This window comes from Arachis hypogaea, chromosome 15, assembly GCF_003086295.3.
Source record: "Arachis hypogaea cultivar Tifrunner chromosome 15, arahy.Tifrunner.gnm2.J5K5, whole genome shotgun sequence".
In the NCBI taxonomy this organism is placed as follows: Eukaryota; Viridiplantae; Streptophyta; class Magnoliopsida; order Fabales; family Fabaceae; genus Arachis; species Arachis hypogaea.
In genome coordinates, this window is record NC_092050.1 from 33,540,114 (window position 1) to 33,556,318 (window position 16,205).

The 16,205-nt window shown below is 34.9% G+C and overlaps 1 protein-coding gene across 1 annotated transcript; it reads left to right on the forward strand.

Annotated features, from left to right (window-relative positions):
* Window positions 1-3,740: 3,740 nt before the first annotated feature.
* On the forward strand, window positions 3,741-4,871 carry LOC112748284 (uncharacterized). Its single transcript, XM_025796503.2, has one exon. It carries the CDS (start codon window positions 3,741-3,743, stop codon window positions 4,869-4,871), a length of 1,131 nt encoding a protein of 376 aa, XP_025652288.2.
* The last annotated feature ends 11,334 nt before the right edge of the window (window positions 4,872-16,205 follow it).

The following is a 16,205-nucleotide window of genomic DNA, read 5'->3' on the forward strand; positions in this document are numbered from 1 at the left end:
CTTTGGTAAGGCTTGGAGCTAAGGTTGGTGAAGAATTCCAAAGAAGAGGCTCAATTGGTTTGGCTACAAGAGGTACGGTTTAAGTTTCATTTAAGTACCGTGTGTTGTGATGAGAATTCCTAGGCTAGATGCCCCTAGGATTAAGTTTGGATTGTGTAAATGGTTGGTGCTAATATGCATAGTTGATATGTAATGTGAATTAATGATTGGGTTGAGAATTGTGTGACCTTGTATGCTTGGTGTATTGAGAATTTGATGTACTGGGTAATGAGTATTGATTTGTGGTTTATGCATTTAAATTGTGAAAATTGGGCCGGAGGCCGTGAATTTTGGGCCGGAGGCCGGAAAGAGGTAAGAAAGGTAAGTCGATGTGTGCATTGTATGATGGCACAAGTGATTGGATGAATTTCAGATAATGAATATATGAATGATTAGGTTGGTTATTGAAGAATAAGGTTTGAGAAGTTGAAGTGTGGAATTTGGTAATTTTGGGTGAAATTATATAGACGAGGTATGTTTGGTTCGGTTGAGATATATTATGTGATCATATATGTGATTATGATTATTGATGCCTTAATGGTATGATGATGCATTAGAGATATGTATGTTGTGATATATGCTTGGGGAATGATTAAGGTTGATTTGTGGGTGAAATCACGTGATAGTGAGTATGATATTGATTACGTATAATGATGGTTGATTGGAAATGGTATTATTGGAAATTGGGATGAGGAAGGATGTATGACATGATATTGTGTTTGTCCTTTAGCCATTTGATTGAGAAGTGTTAAAATGGTTAGATATGGTTTTGGGAATTTTTGGTAAAGTGTCAATGTGTGAGTTGAGGATGGCTTGATGTGGATTTTGGTACATTTTGATTGATTTCAAAAAGGGTTGAAATTGGCATGTTTTGGTTGATTTTGAAAAGAGTTGAAAATGGCTTGTTTTGAAAATGGCACCTAGTGGTTTTGTATGAAAATATGGTTTTTGGGCATACTTTGACGGGACATAACTTGGACTACGGATCTCTGTTTTGTGCCAAATCTGTTTAGAAATGAAATTGGATCTGAGATGTCCATCCCATTTGAAGAACGGGTGAAAAATGATTTAAAATGAGAAAGTTATGTCCGTCGGAAGATTGGGGGTTGAATCTGTAAATTCTGCAGCTTTTAACTTAGAAAATTTTTAGCAGAATGACCCTCCACGCGTAGGCGCACTTGGCGCGTACGCATCGTTCTTCAAGAAGGCACTATCCATGCGTGCGCGTGGTGTGCGCGGGCGCGTTGATGCGCTGCACCAAATGCCCAGCTATTTTCCCGAGAGTTATGCCAGAGTTGTGCCAGTTTTGTGCCTGGGGCGCAAGAGCACCCACGCGTACGCGTGGCTGACGCTTGCGCGTCGTTTGGCTATTTTTCAACCCGCGCGTCCGCGCGTATGATGCTTGCACGTCGATGAGTTTTGTGGCCATCCACGCGTGCGCGTGGAGTGCACGTACGCGTGGCCCTGTTTTCATGCCAAAGTTGATTTTTGAGTTTTAAAAGCCAAATCTCATACTTCTAAGCCTCCGATCTCACCTCTTATGTATTAAATCATTCTGATATGCCTAGCAAGAGCTAGGGGATGTGGTAACTTGCGAGTGAAGCAAGGGGAAAAGTTATGATCAATGATGATCAAAGATGATTATATGAGATATGGAGGATGACGGTGGAAGTACCGTGTATGCCATGAGCCGGAGGGCTATATTTATTGATAAATGGCCCGTTCTTGATTGGACCATGAGCCGGATGGCTGAGTTATTGCCGGGTTACAGCAAAGCCATTATTGTTTATGGCTGAGTATAAATGCATATATGATTAATGAATGAATATGTTAAATGGATAATAATGAAAAAAATATTGAAATGTGATGTGCGACCCCAGGTAGTAGGCAGTGGCGTTGTCCACTTGCTCCGGGTATGAGACGGAAAAGGAGGATTATGATAAACGAGTTTAATCGTGGGGTTTTGAATAAATGTGTATTTGTGATACCTGGGTAGTAGCAAGGGTCGTGGTTCGTCCCGCTTGCTCCGGGTCATTGTCTGAGGATTGATAATAATGAAGGGTGATTATGAATAAATATTTATTTGTGATACTTGGGTAGTAGCAAGGGTTGTGGTTTGTCCCACTTGCTCCAAGTTAATGTTTGAGATTTGATAACAATGAATGTTGATAATATGAATTGAGATTGAATGAATATATGTTTGAGATGCCTGGGCAGTAGCAAGGGTTGTGGTTCGTCCCACTTGCTCCGGGCCAATGCTTGAGATACCTGGGTAGTAGCAAGGGTTGTGGTTCGTCCCACTTGCTCCAGGTCAGATATTGCGACGCCTGGGTAGTAGCGGCAGTAGTGGTGAATCCACTCGCTCCAGGTTGAGCTTTTAGACACCCGCCTGGGTAGTAGCCGCAGTAGTGATTATTTCACTGACTCTGGGTTGAGCGGGCAGTAGCAAGGGGGTTGTAGCTCAAACCTACTTGCTCCGCAAGGGGTGTTTCTGTCCAATGGTTAGCTACCAGGACATGTCGGGTTGGCTATATAACCGACAGATGATATCATCAGCCATAGGGCAGACATTCATCATTTGCATATGTTTGAATTGTTTGGGTTTGCCATTTGTCTTGGATTTCTACATCATATATGCCATGTTACCTGACTATATGCTACTTGTTCTACTTGTATCATGTTTGTGTATTACTTGCCTGTATTGCTTGTGTTTGTACAACTGAGAGGCCCCTCATGCTGGTGTCGGTGGGTGTGAGGGCTGTTCTTGATGGGATGAATTGATGATGCGATTGCATGATGATGTATTGATATAGAACTGTTGAGGCAGAACAACTGGTGATGGTTTTGCTTATGATTCTGAGTCTAATTCGTGGAAGAGTCAGCGAGTTGGGAAACATGTGAAACATGAATTGAATTTAGCACTCCCTTATGACAGTTGCCTATTCATGGATTAGTGAGAACCTAGGATGAATAATTGGTGACGAAGTTTAGGATGCTTAGTGAGTTTTTGTTGCAGTACATTAAATTTATTTGGCACTTTTACCGTACTGGGAACCCATGGGCCCGGGGTTCTCATTCCGTATATATCTCTTGTTTTTCAGATACAGGTCCAGGTGCTCAGAAGTGAGTTGTGGGTCGTTTGAGAGACGGCGAAGATCTTTATTTCCTCTACTTTGTGTTTTGATTAGAATCTCTCCACCTTTGTTTTGGAAAGTTTATATTATGTATTGAACTCTTTGAATTTGCCTATAGAGGCTCTCATGTTTCCTTCGGGAGAGATTATGATATACTGTTGTCAACTAATTTCATAATGTACTCTAGCCGACCTAAACTTCGCGGGTCGCGACTAGTAGCTACTTACTTATGTTATATATATCTATCTGTTATCTATCTCTTAATCTCCTCTACGCCTTGTCCGTATATTATTTTCGGCTTCACGGTTTATCTTTTGTTGTCGAAACGTGAGAGATACGTCTTCGCGATTTTATTTCTACTCTTTTCAGGCTTCTCGATTAATACTCCTTTCGAAATTACCTATATTTATTTATTAAAAATCCACCTGAGAGTCGTACCACCGTAATATCATTGACTTATGACTCGAGCATAAGGATTTGAATATTAGGGTGTTACAAATTGTACTACTTTTTAATTTGCTTGCTAGTTTGTGCAATATTGTTGGAGCTTCTTGTAAACGTAAAGACATGCTTCGTGAAAGTCAAATGCAAAAGACAATTGTTGCATTACAAAACGGAGATGTTTCTAGTGGGCGTGGCTTAAATCAAGAAACAACATTGAAAAGGGCAGGTGATACTCGATGGGGCTCACATTATGGTACAATACTTAGCTTGATTTCTATTTTTTCTTCCATGGTAGAAGTTCTTGAAGTGATTGAGGAAGATGGAAATAATCCTGAACAAAGAGCTGAAGCATGTCAATTATTGAATCATACTCAATCTTTTGAATTTGTATTCAATTTACATTTGATGAAAAGTATATTAGGAGTTACTAATGAGTTGTCTCAAACTCTACAAAGAAGTGATCAAGACATTATAAATGCTATGACATTGGTTAAAGTGTCCAAGCAACGATTGCAAAGTATAAGAGATGATAGTTGGTCCTATTTGCTCAATGAAGTTTCACTATTTTGTGATAGTCACAATATTCTTGTTCCAAATATGAATGACATATTTGTAACACAAGGAAGAGCAAGGCGCAAAATCCAAAAGGTCTCAAACTTGCATCATTTTCAAGTTGAATTATTTTATCAAGTGGTTGATAGACAACTTCAAGAGCTCAACAATCGTTTTACAGAGGTAAATACCGAGCTACTTCTTTATATAGCTTGTTTGAATCCAAGTGACTCGTTTTTTGCATTTGATAAGGAGAAGTTGCTTCGTTTAGCTGAATTTTATCCACATGAATTCTCTTCTACTCAACTTTTGGCACTTGATAGTCAACTTGAGAACTTTATATTGGATATGTGTCTTGATGATCAATTCTCAAATATAAATAGAATCAGTGGACTATCTCAAAAGTTAGTTGAGACAAAAAAGCATGTTGTTTATCCATTGGTGTTTCTTCTATTGAAATTAGCTTTGATTCTACCTGTGGCAATGGCATCAGTTGAGAGAACATTTTCTGCTATGAATATCATAAAGAGTCGACTTCGTAATCGAATGGGAGATGAGTGGTTGAATGATTGTTTGGTTACATATATAGAAAGAGAGACATTCAATCAAGTTGATAATGAAACAATTATTCAACATTTTCAAAATATGAAAACAAGAAGAGAAGTACCTTCAAGATTTGAAGCGAAGAAAGTTAGCGGCTAATGTAATTTTTTATTTTTTTATTTGAATAATTAATGTGCATTTTTATATTTTTAAATTTAAATTAATATATCTTTTGATAGTAATGTGTATTATTTTTGCCCCCCAACATAAATTTTCTGGGTCCGTCACTGCCTACATATGCTTTGTAACCAACCATGAGATTGAATACGGCTCACTGGTAATTACAATTAAATTTTTTCCTACAATTTTTGTTGCTTATTATTAATATTTATGTTGTTCTAATTTATTTTGTTATTTCTATAATTTATTATTTACATTAGTATAATTTATTTAATATTTCTCATTGTCAATTTCTTCACGAATTTTTTCATCCTGATTTTGTACTCCATGCATTCCCCTCAAGATATGATTACGTTCATGTGGTTCAAGAAGGGGGTTTTTCATACCACATGGGACTGCGATGGACTCTTTCGAATGGTTTCTATAAGGCAATTAATAACAAGGGTTGGAGAGCTTTTGCAAATTGCAACCTTCTTCGTCATGGAAGCATATTAAGATTCAAAGTGTCCTCTTTAGATGAGACTATTATGTTTGCTGAGGTCTTAAAAATTTGAATTATGTGGCTTAGTATAAGATGCAATTTCTTTAGTAGCAACTATGTTCATATTAAATCAGTTTTTTATTAAGTCACTTATTGAACCATGCCATGAAAGTTTCCTCATATTCTACACTAAAGGAATTTTCTGTTACTATTTGAAACAAATGGTTCATCAAGTTACTTGCCTATGTTATATTTTCAGTTTACTTATGTTTTATCTTATTTATTCATCAAGGAATGTACTTAGTTCTTATCAATCAATCAATTCTTATTTTTTCATCATTATTTTTCTCTAAATTTCTATATATTTATAACAAATCAACGTTAATCTAGGCACAAATGTATTAATTTTGCATATATAAATGTATGTCTTGTATTTGCGTTAGTTCCATTTCTTATATTTTTAATTAGTATGATTTCAATATATTAACCAGATTTTAAAAAAGAATTTAAAAACAAATTCTAATATTATATTACGCAACATTTGCTTCTACCATTTAAAAATATTACTATTCATCAATTGCAATACGTACAAAAACTTCAACGTGTAACAAGTCATTTGTAATTAGTTTTTGTTCACTAATTCAATTATCTAATACATAATTTCTAATGAGTAAATAACGACCAATAGAATTGATATAGATCTGTAACTACTTTAGTAAATTTATAGCAATTTCCTTCTGCTCCTTTACAATAATGAACAGTATAATACTATAACATATTATGCAGTGTTAATTGTTTCTGAAATTTTTCACAATACACAGATGCATGAAGCTGTGATTAAAAAACATGCCTGCATAATTATTATAATAGTATTCATTTCATGCATTTGTCATCAAGTATTTTCGTAGATAGGAATGAATTTGGTGTAGTTCTTTCAATTGTGCATTTTAATTCATTTGTTATGTTTTTTCTCTACATTTCCATGGTTACACTTTACATAACTATAAACCATTTTTTCTCGACTTCATATGCAGAGAGAAGCATTAATAATCATTATATTTTGAATTCAGTTGTATATAAAATAAGATGTATATAGAATAAGTATTGTAACTCGTGAAAGGAAAGATAGACTTATACAATTTTTTTCTATTTTTCATTGTTCACTTGTTATCTCAAAACTTTCATTTTTTAACCTTTTTATGAAGTTCACCTTGCAATGAAATTCATGGACTATAAGATTAGCTCCAAGTTAGCAAGAATAAGGAGAAGGCTAATCATGAAGCAAAATAATAGATGTAGGACTCAACCAAGCATGGATGCTGGCCCACTAACTAATTAGTTTAACATTTACATAATCTTTTAATTTTAGTTATTTTAAATGTTGTATTTGTTAACTAATTTTTCGATTATGTGTTAACTAAATTTTTTATTTTGTGTTTAAAATACTTAAAACTAGCCACCACCCTGGACCCATTGCTCCCTATTATGAGACCAGCAACATCTTTAGGTCATCTGCCATCTAACTCACTCCTAATAGATGCGATAGATCATCCATTTATTAGATAAATTTTTCTCTTAATCAAGCATTTGAAGATCATGGTGGACAAAGAAAATCAACACGCACCACCTACAACAGCTTACATGCTAATAGTGGTTTACGTAGGCCACTTGCAAGTATTTCAAATGGTACGTATTTTTTATATTTTTAATTCCATTAAGCAGAGGTGTTCGGTTTACAGTTTGGTTCAAACTTTTTTGAAAAAAAAATTCATCCAAAACAATTAAATCTAAAATGTTCAGTTTGGTTTGTTTCGATCTTTTTATGAGGCCAAACATATCAAACTGAGCCAATGAGAATTGGATTGGTTTGGTTCAATTTTACACTAACTAAGAAAAAATAACATGTCTTAAACTCTTGGTTTTGTCTATTTCATCAAGAACATGTCCTAAGCTACATATATCAAAAGACAAAGTGCTAATACATAAATTAACATGAATAACAAGTTCAACTTCATAAACTCATAAAAAGTCACAGCATAATCATCAACAAAAAATTTCAGACGAAATTCAACAAAGTAATAAAATGAAAAACAACTACAAGTCTTTAGTTTCACCAATGTTCTCATTTTTGTCACTTATACTATGATTAATCTGCAAAAATATCACAGCAAGATAACATTAGCAATTAACACCATAGCAATGAATCAAAACCAAAAATAGAACTGCAATAAATCACTCAATCAATAACATATTATAAGTAAAAAATAACAGCAATTATCAGAACATTAGTGGGGATAAAATAACTAAAATCAAGCACAAAAAAATATAACAACAAATTAAAATCAATAACAATTAACAAATTAAAAAAAACAGTAGCGGCAGCCAATAGTGAAGAATCACTACAAGAAAAAAGATTTTTAGCAACAAAATTTTAGCAGCACTGGTATTATTACCGTAAATTCTCTTCTCAAAACCTTTTTTAGTGGCAATTATATATTTACCATTAATATTATAGATTATAATGGCTATTTCAGTTATTTCCACTAAAAAAAGCTAAAATTAAAAAAAAAACTGTAAAACGCAAAATCATCACTATCCGTGTCTCGCCACTCTTCCTCACACAAACAACTCTCTCAGTTCCTTACTCTTTGAGAAGTGATAACCACACACCAATCTTCTTCTTCTCGATCTCGCTCTTGCTTTCACATCTCTATCATTTCATGTTCTTCATCACTCAAATCTCTTCCCAGTTTTCATCTCAATCTTAATCGCCCTCTGAATCCTCTTCTCGGACAAACTTGTGTTGATTTCGATTGAAATCTCAATCGTGCTCTAGAAATCAAGTTCCTTAATTCTCTTTCAATTCTAATTCTTGTACTCCCAATTTGTGTTCTATTGCATCCTTTTCCTATATCTCTTATCAATTTTTAGTTTTATCTGAGTTAACTTTTCTCCGGCATTGGATTCTTCTATTCTTAGTTTTGATCCCTATCACATGCACTTATTACAGGTTGAACTTGTCATTCAGTGATTTAGACTCAAAATTTTGAAGGTTTTATTCGCTCAATGATTCAGCAATGCATTATCGATTTTAGATTATGGTAATTTGATTTATTTTTTTTAGCATTATCATTTTTTCCTTCGATTTTCTAAACTTATTTGGCTTTATCATTTTTTGCTCAGATTATGCTGTTAATTAGTTAATACATTCTTTTGATGTGTTAAGGATTTAGGGATTATACATTCTAATGTATTTCGTTGTTCATAGATGGATATGGCTTCGATACTTGGGGATGCAATCGACTACTTGAGGGAGTTACTGCAGTGGATTAATAATCTTCACGAGTCAACTCCACCTGGCTCTTCGCTGCAATCTTCCACCACCAGCCTTCAACCATTGACACCCATGCCGCAAACGCTTATGTGCCGGGTGAAGGAGGAATTGTATTCTGGTGTCTTGCCAAGTGTAACACCCTAATTAGCCTAAGCTTTACCTCGCTCTAAAGCAAAGGTTAACCAGAGATTACGACAATTCTAAGCTTATACATACATATATATATATATATATATATATATATATATATATATATATATAGTATAATCTAGAAGCCCGATGAAAGATATAGCTCAAAAACATGATTTCAGAAGCATAAAACGTACTAACAAAGCTACTAGATTACGGCACAAGAAACATGTATAAAGTATCATAAGATAATAGTATAATATCATAACAATCTAGACTCGGCTCGCGGAGTTTAAGCTGGCTAGCCATATACATACCATACAAGAAACCAGACAGTAAAAACAGCTTATACAAGTTTTGTTCTCTCAATACATGCCTCTAGGCTAAAACAAAATACAAAGTGAGAGATGTATAAACAAAGTAACTCAAAAAGACTCCAAAAGAATCCAAGATCCTCCGCTTCTGTCACCATCCATGCAACTCACCGAGGTGGGTTGCGACCTGCATCTGAAAAATACAACAGAAATATGGTATGAGAACCGGAGGTTCTCAGTATGGTAACAGTGCCCAATGATGTAGGATATAAGACCTCGGGACACCAAAGGCAATCATAGACTTCATATCCATCACAAGATTCAATCTTAAGGCATGCTAAAATAGATAAGCATAATTATATAAACCTTAACATAAATAAACCAGGTGATCTATCTTAGGGGATTTCTATTCTAACCAAACACCGCTGTCCCATAGCCTTCACCAACCTATCCTCCATGCGATCCCATCGCCGCCGCCTTCCGAACCTCCTCAATTCCAGTAGAAAGCACAGATAATATATAATGCAAGTAAAACACAAGTAGAAGCACATAAAGCAAATAATTCAAATAGCAAATAGGCATGTTATACAAATAGGCAAGCCATTACAAGTAGTCAAAGCATACAAATAGATAGAAAATGCATATGATGAATGCCTGTCCTATTGGCTGTGATATAACATTGTCGATTCAACTGCCAACCCGACACATCTCCATGGAGATGTCGCCCTTCGGAATCATCAATGGGAACCCCCGAGATATAGTGCTCGGATCACTGTCCAGGTATTTGCGCCTGCACGCTCTATTGATCTAAAGGGATGCGAGCGGGATACTCTTGCCTCAGACCTCACATCTCAATGTAAGCGGGATTAAACCACCATCCTTACGCCGCCACCGCTACCTCGACAGGCGGGATCCAACCGCCATCCCTGTCGGGCGCATAGTGTCTCATAATTCTCAGTATAAAAATGATACATCAGTGATTTCAAAAAACATTTATAGCATAACATGGATCCATCATCTCATTCAGAGTCCTTGACTCATTTCAACCACTGTCCATTCACATTTCAAACCCGAACTCAACAGTTCATCAGTTCTCATCTCATATATCAACCATTCTTCACATATCGTCAAACACATCCTCAGTACACCCAAAACCTAGGCCTCCCGTTTCTAATTTTTCACAATACTCATCAACTAAGCCCTTATGTTATTCCCATATTCTCGTACCCAAAATTAAGCCTAAAAGTCTTAAAATGGTGTTATAGAATCTTACAATCTTGTTGGGAAGGTGAAATAGTTGAAAATAAAGTTTAATTTGAGAAACAGGACGTGTGCGTCTGCACAGGGGTGTGCGTGCGCACGCCCAGGAAGATTTTTAAAAGTGCACGTACGCATAGAGGTGTGCGTACGCACAGGTACCAAAATTCATAAGGTCTGTTCGCTCGCACAACCTGTGCTAGCACCTTCAACAGACTGGCCTTCCCAACGTGTGCGTGCGCACAGGTCTGTGCGTACGCACAGGTTGTAATTTCTCCTTGTTGTGTGCGCGCATAAGCTGTGCTAGCGTTACAAGCAGACTGCCTGCCTCTGCGTGTGCGTGCACACAGGTTAAAATTTTCGCAGAGGTGTGCGTGCGCACATACCAGAAATCACAAAATTCTGCAACTTTGCAGAATTTCAGATTTTAACACCTAACTTTGATTGATCATAACTTCCTCTACAAAAACCCAAATTTTACAAACTTTATATCGATTTGAAGGGTTTTCGATAAGATTTAATTTCATACCAAATTCAAAAAATTTTGAAAACTGAGGCAAAAGTTATGATCAGACAAAGTTCACCAAAATCCTACGTTTACCAAATTTTACAAATTCCACAATTTCTTGTAAAACACAACCAAAACCACACCAACCCATTCCAAGTCCATTTTTCATCAACATAATCCCTTTGTGTCATATTATACCAAACTTACCACATTTTCCTTCACATTTCATCATCCTCAACCTCAACATCAAAATATCACATCAAAATCAATCCTCATTCACGTTTTTCCAACTACACTACCATTTCATCAATCTCAACATTACATATATCATCACCATTCACTTTTCAATTCACACAATCAATCATCATCATCATATCATCATCAGTCATCATAATTACTTCTCAACTTTATCAACTCATCATAAATTATCATACATCATCATTCAACACATCAACAATCATTTTAATTCAACCCTATCCTATGGGTCACTAGCCTAAGTGTCCATGAATATTATATACTACATAGAGGAAACCAAAACCATACCTTGGCCGATTTTCAATATGCCTTTAACTCAAAATTGAGCACAATTTGAGCTTTCCACCACAATCCAAGCCACCAAAAATCACCACAAGCTCCAACAAATTTCCAATAATCACAACTTCAAGCTATAACACACATAATTCACAATAATTCAACCTGGGCTCATCAAACTTGAAATTTCACAAGGGTTTAAGACTTCTTACCTTTTCCAATAGATTTGGTAGCCAAAATCCAAGGCTAAGCAAGGATTAGAGTAAACCTAAACGTCCAAAATCACAAAAACTCACTTAATCAAAAGCCCTAAAAACCTGAAATTTTGAAGAGAAGAACTGAGAGAATTTCGAGCTTTCCTTACCAGTTTCTTATATGGGTCTTGTAGAGCTCTTCACAAGGAACGCGTAGCCGCAAACGGTGCGACGATCGAAGCTTTGTAGCTCAAGATATGAGCTTGGGAAGAAGATGATGAATAGTGCTCAAGGGTTCTCTTCTTCCCCTTCTCTTTCAGCTGGGTGTGTATGTGTTTGTGCTGATTGGTTCATTAAATGAACCTTATATATGTTGGGCTTGGGTCCAACTTGAGCCCAGTCCAACCCGTTAGCGTTTTTAGCCCGTTTGGCCCAACTTTGGGCCAAACCTTTAAAATTAATGCCCGGTTTTCTATTTCTAATATTTTTCTAAGGTTTTTGACGGTTTTCACTTTTTCTCGTGCAGCACCGGCCAGACTTGAACCGGTTCAACCGATTCGACTGTCGGTTCGCAGTTTTTCGCGATTTTTCACAGAAAATACATTTTCTGACTCAGAAAGACCTACTGAGTCTAAAAATCATATTTAAATCCTCAAATTCTCACTCTAACTTTTCAGAACCTAATTTGGGCAATATTAATTACTTAATTAACCAGTTGATTAGTTGCGGTTCTTACACCAATCCCCAAAAACCAACCAGCAAAGGTAAATCTTTTATCACCTCGTTGCAAGATACTATATGAATTGTAATATAAAATTGTTCTAATGTGTGATACATATGAATCGTAATATAAAATTTTGCATGCCTAGCTATAAAATGTGTTTCTAAATGTTATGATGTATTTCCTAAAAGTGTTGGTGTACTATCTATGAATGCATCATTTAAAGAGTTAGTGAAATTTGTGATGATGCATGAATTAAATCGTTATCACTTTCTAAACTACATGCGGGAGTACTAGTTGGAATATGAGAATTGTAATTAGGTGAAAATGATTGTGTATGGACAATGGCTTGATCAAAGAGCCTGAAATTATTCGAACTAATAGCATGATCATTTTGGATAGTAACATAAATGCACTATTGTAAGTTAGATTGAGCAGGCTTTAATGTTACCTCCATTGAGATTGAATTATGTTTGTATTGAACAGCAAGACTTCGATCTAGTAATAGTGAAAATAACCCTCAAAGATATTCAGATGTCATAGAAGAATCTTCACTCATATTAGAAGCTATGGAGCTTTCTGGCCCAAGGTGACAACAAATCAGCTTGGCTTTTAGGGGTTTTTTTTCTATCACTGATTCGGTTCTGTTTGGTTAGATTTTTCTCTACCACCAAACCAAACCGGAAAGAAGTGCAAAAAGACATTTTTTGGGTTCTTTAGTTGCCAGTTTTGTTCGATTTTCACTTTTATTGGTTTGTTTGACCGATTTTTTTAATTGAATCAGTTAGTTTCAACAAAATCATTCTAAAAGTTTAGTTACCAATATTATCTTGAGTTCTACCCATAAACAATAAACTACAATTTTTATATTTTAATTTTGTTAGTACTTAGTAAATTACTCTGCAAAATTTTTAATCCAGTCCACAATAACTATTCCTGGCAAAGAGAATTCAATTTCTTTAATGAAAAGCATTGGACACCAGCCTTCTACAAGTGCTTACATAAACAATTTATCTCCACATATGACGAGTATTTCCAGAGTGAATACACCTCATGGGTAATTTTTTTTCTAAATATACCTTTATCGTATGATGTTATTATAAATTTAAAATATATCATATTTATTTGTTTATATAAAATTTGGTTATTTTTTTCTATAGTCCAAATTATGTTTAACAGGGAATGACCTTTAGTATAAATTTCTCTTGGTTGAATAGTACACAATTGAAGTATAAAATAGATGTTCGTAATACAAATGACAAAAATGGGCAACTTACCACTTCAACATCATGAAGGTTTTATTTTTAATTTGTTAGTAATTTTCAATTCCTTCTTTTCATAATCAATACAAATATTATTGCCATCATTTATAAATTGGTTTCAATGGTAGACCCATTTGATGACATTGTTATAGAGGCCGATATCATTGATCATGATGATTCATATAATTGTGAAGGTACTTATACTTAATTTTTAACAATATTAATAGTTTTGTACAAAAAATCTAACGTCAGTGATTTCCTATAATTAAACTAATAAATATTTATAGATAATGACGTTGGAGATTCTTCTGCATGTGTTATTCCATCATATGAAGAAGGTAAAATATATATTTTTTAAATTTGGTGTTTTATTCCAATTTCATCAATATTTGTTCACTATTATACAAAATATAAATTTGTACACCTTTAGATATGTGGGATGCTGGTGATCCTGTTCATTAATGCATTTATCGTAAAGCAACAATGTGGAATGCTGAAGACTTTCCAAAAATAAGAAAAATAAAATTGCAAAGTTCGGTTTATGTTGCATGGATGGAAAGGTTGAGCTTCCATTTCTTAAAGAAGTTCCTATTATTCTTCAAGACCTGCACTGTATAAATAATGAGAAAGGAAAATACTTTCGGAAACACATACGTAAGTTTAATTCTATGTTTGGTTTCACATCTATGGCTGAAAAAATAAATCGTACTTTGAACAATGGATTAGCTCCACCCACATTTTCAATCAGTGGACAAAATTATCATTCAATTGGTAGTTTACATCCAATGGAAAATTATAGGCCCAAATTTGCACAACTTTATATTTATGATACGGAGAATGAAATTGAAAATCACGTATCTGATGTAAGGTACACAGTTCAATCAAGTTACTAATTTTTTTCCATGAATTAATACTTAAGTTGCAATACATCAAGTTTTAATTATTTTTTTTATTTTAAAATTTATATTAGTAACGTTGATTCCTCAAACACTATTGAAAGTGAGATTGTGTACCATCTCAAGGAAATGTTAGACAATCATAATCATCTTGAAAAAAATTTTTGTTCTGCTAGAGATAGATTCAATACCAAGAATCATGCAAATATTAGGATGAAGCTTATTCATAACCAGGTTAAGGATGGAAGAGTATACAACTTACCAATAGCTTCCAAGGTTGTTATTCTAATTGTTGGAACATTGATGATTCAATTCTAGAAAGAGATATAATATTGAATCAACTTCCAAGAAATTGCAAAGGATTGATGTTCTTCACCTGTTGTACTTGCCACTTCAATATGTATTAATTTTTCTGTACGGAGAAGATGGTTTTAGACCAGACATTGAAACTTTAGCAGGATACGGGTGTAGTTCTACAAAGAAGAGAAAGAATATAAGCATGAGAGAGTTCTTCTCATATCGAATTTAAATGAGATTCGAAGATTCTCTAATTTTGTTTTATTCTCCAAGATTATTTCAACAATTCTTGGTGGATGCTTACACAATGATAGAGTCTGAACGTCTCAGCTTCATAAGGAATAACCAACCTAAATTGAGGGTTGACAAGTATAGTGCACTATATGAGTCATTGGTTTGAGGTGAAGTAAACGTTGTCGCTACCCGTCAACGTATAATACTTCCAAGCAATTTCACTGGTGGACCAAGATACATGTTTAACAATTGTAAAGATGCTTTTGCAATTTGCAAATATGCAGGATATCCCAGTTATTTTATCACAATAACATGCAATCCTGAATGGGATAAGATTAAACGTCTACTAAAAGACACAGGTCTTAAAGTGGAAGATCGTCCTGACATTGTCTCTAGAATTTTTCACATAAAGTTAAATGAGCTTATTATGAACTTTAAGCAAGGGAAATTCTTTGGCAAGATATCTGCTTGTAAGTAATACAAATTTTGTTGTTTACTTAACTTTCATGTAATATTGTTAACATGTGTTATTTATGACAAATGTGTGCACAGTAGAATTCCAAAAACGTAAACTACTACATGCTCATATTCTGTTGTTCATGGATCCAAATTATACACCTAAATCACCAGATCAAATTGACAAGTTGATTTCTGCTGAGATACTAGATAAGCTACGGAGGCCTAAACTATACGTAGCAGTAGAGAAGTTCATAGTGCATGGACCATGTGGTCGTCATAACAAAAAAAGTCCTTGCATGATCAACGGTCATTGATCTAAGTTCTATTCGAAGCCATTTCGAAGGAGGACTATCATTGATGAGGCTGGATTTCCGAAATATATAAGGATTGATAACGATCGCTCAATTTCTAAGAAGAATGTTGTACTTGACAATTCTTACATTGTACCATACAACCCGTCGCTGCTGTTAAAATATGGATGCCATATTAATGTGGAGCATACATGTCAGACTTCTGCAATAAAATATCCTTTCAAATACGTTCACAAGGGTAATGACAGAGTTACATCTGCTTTTTATCAATCAACAAGTGACGGTGATTGTCAACAGGTTGTTGATGAAATACGTAATTATTATGACTATAGATACATAGCAGCATGTGAGGCTACTTAGAGGGTATTTGGGCATAACATACAAC

Excerpts from the sequence above, each read along its gene's own strand:
- LOC112748284 (XM_025796503.2), top strand. The coding sequence starts at position 3,741 with ATGCTTCGTGAAAGTCAAATGCAAAAGACAATTGTTGCATTACAAAAC.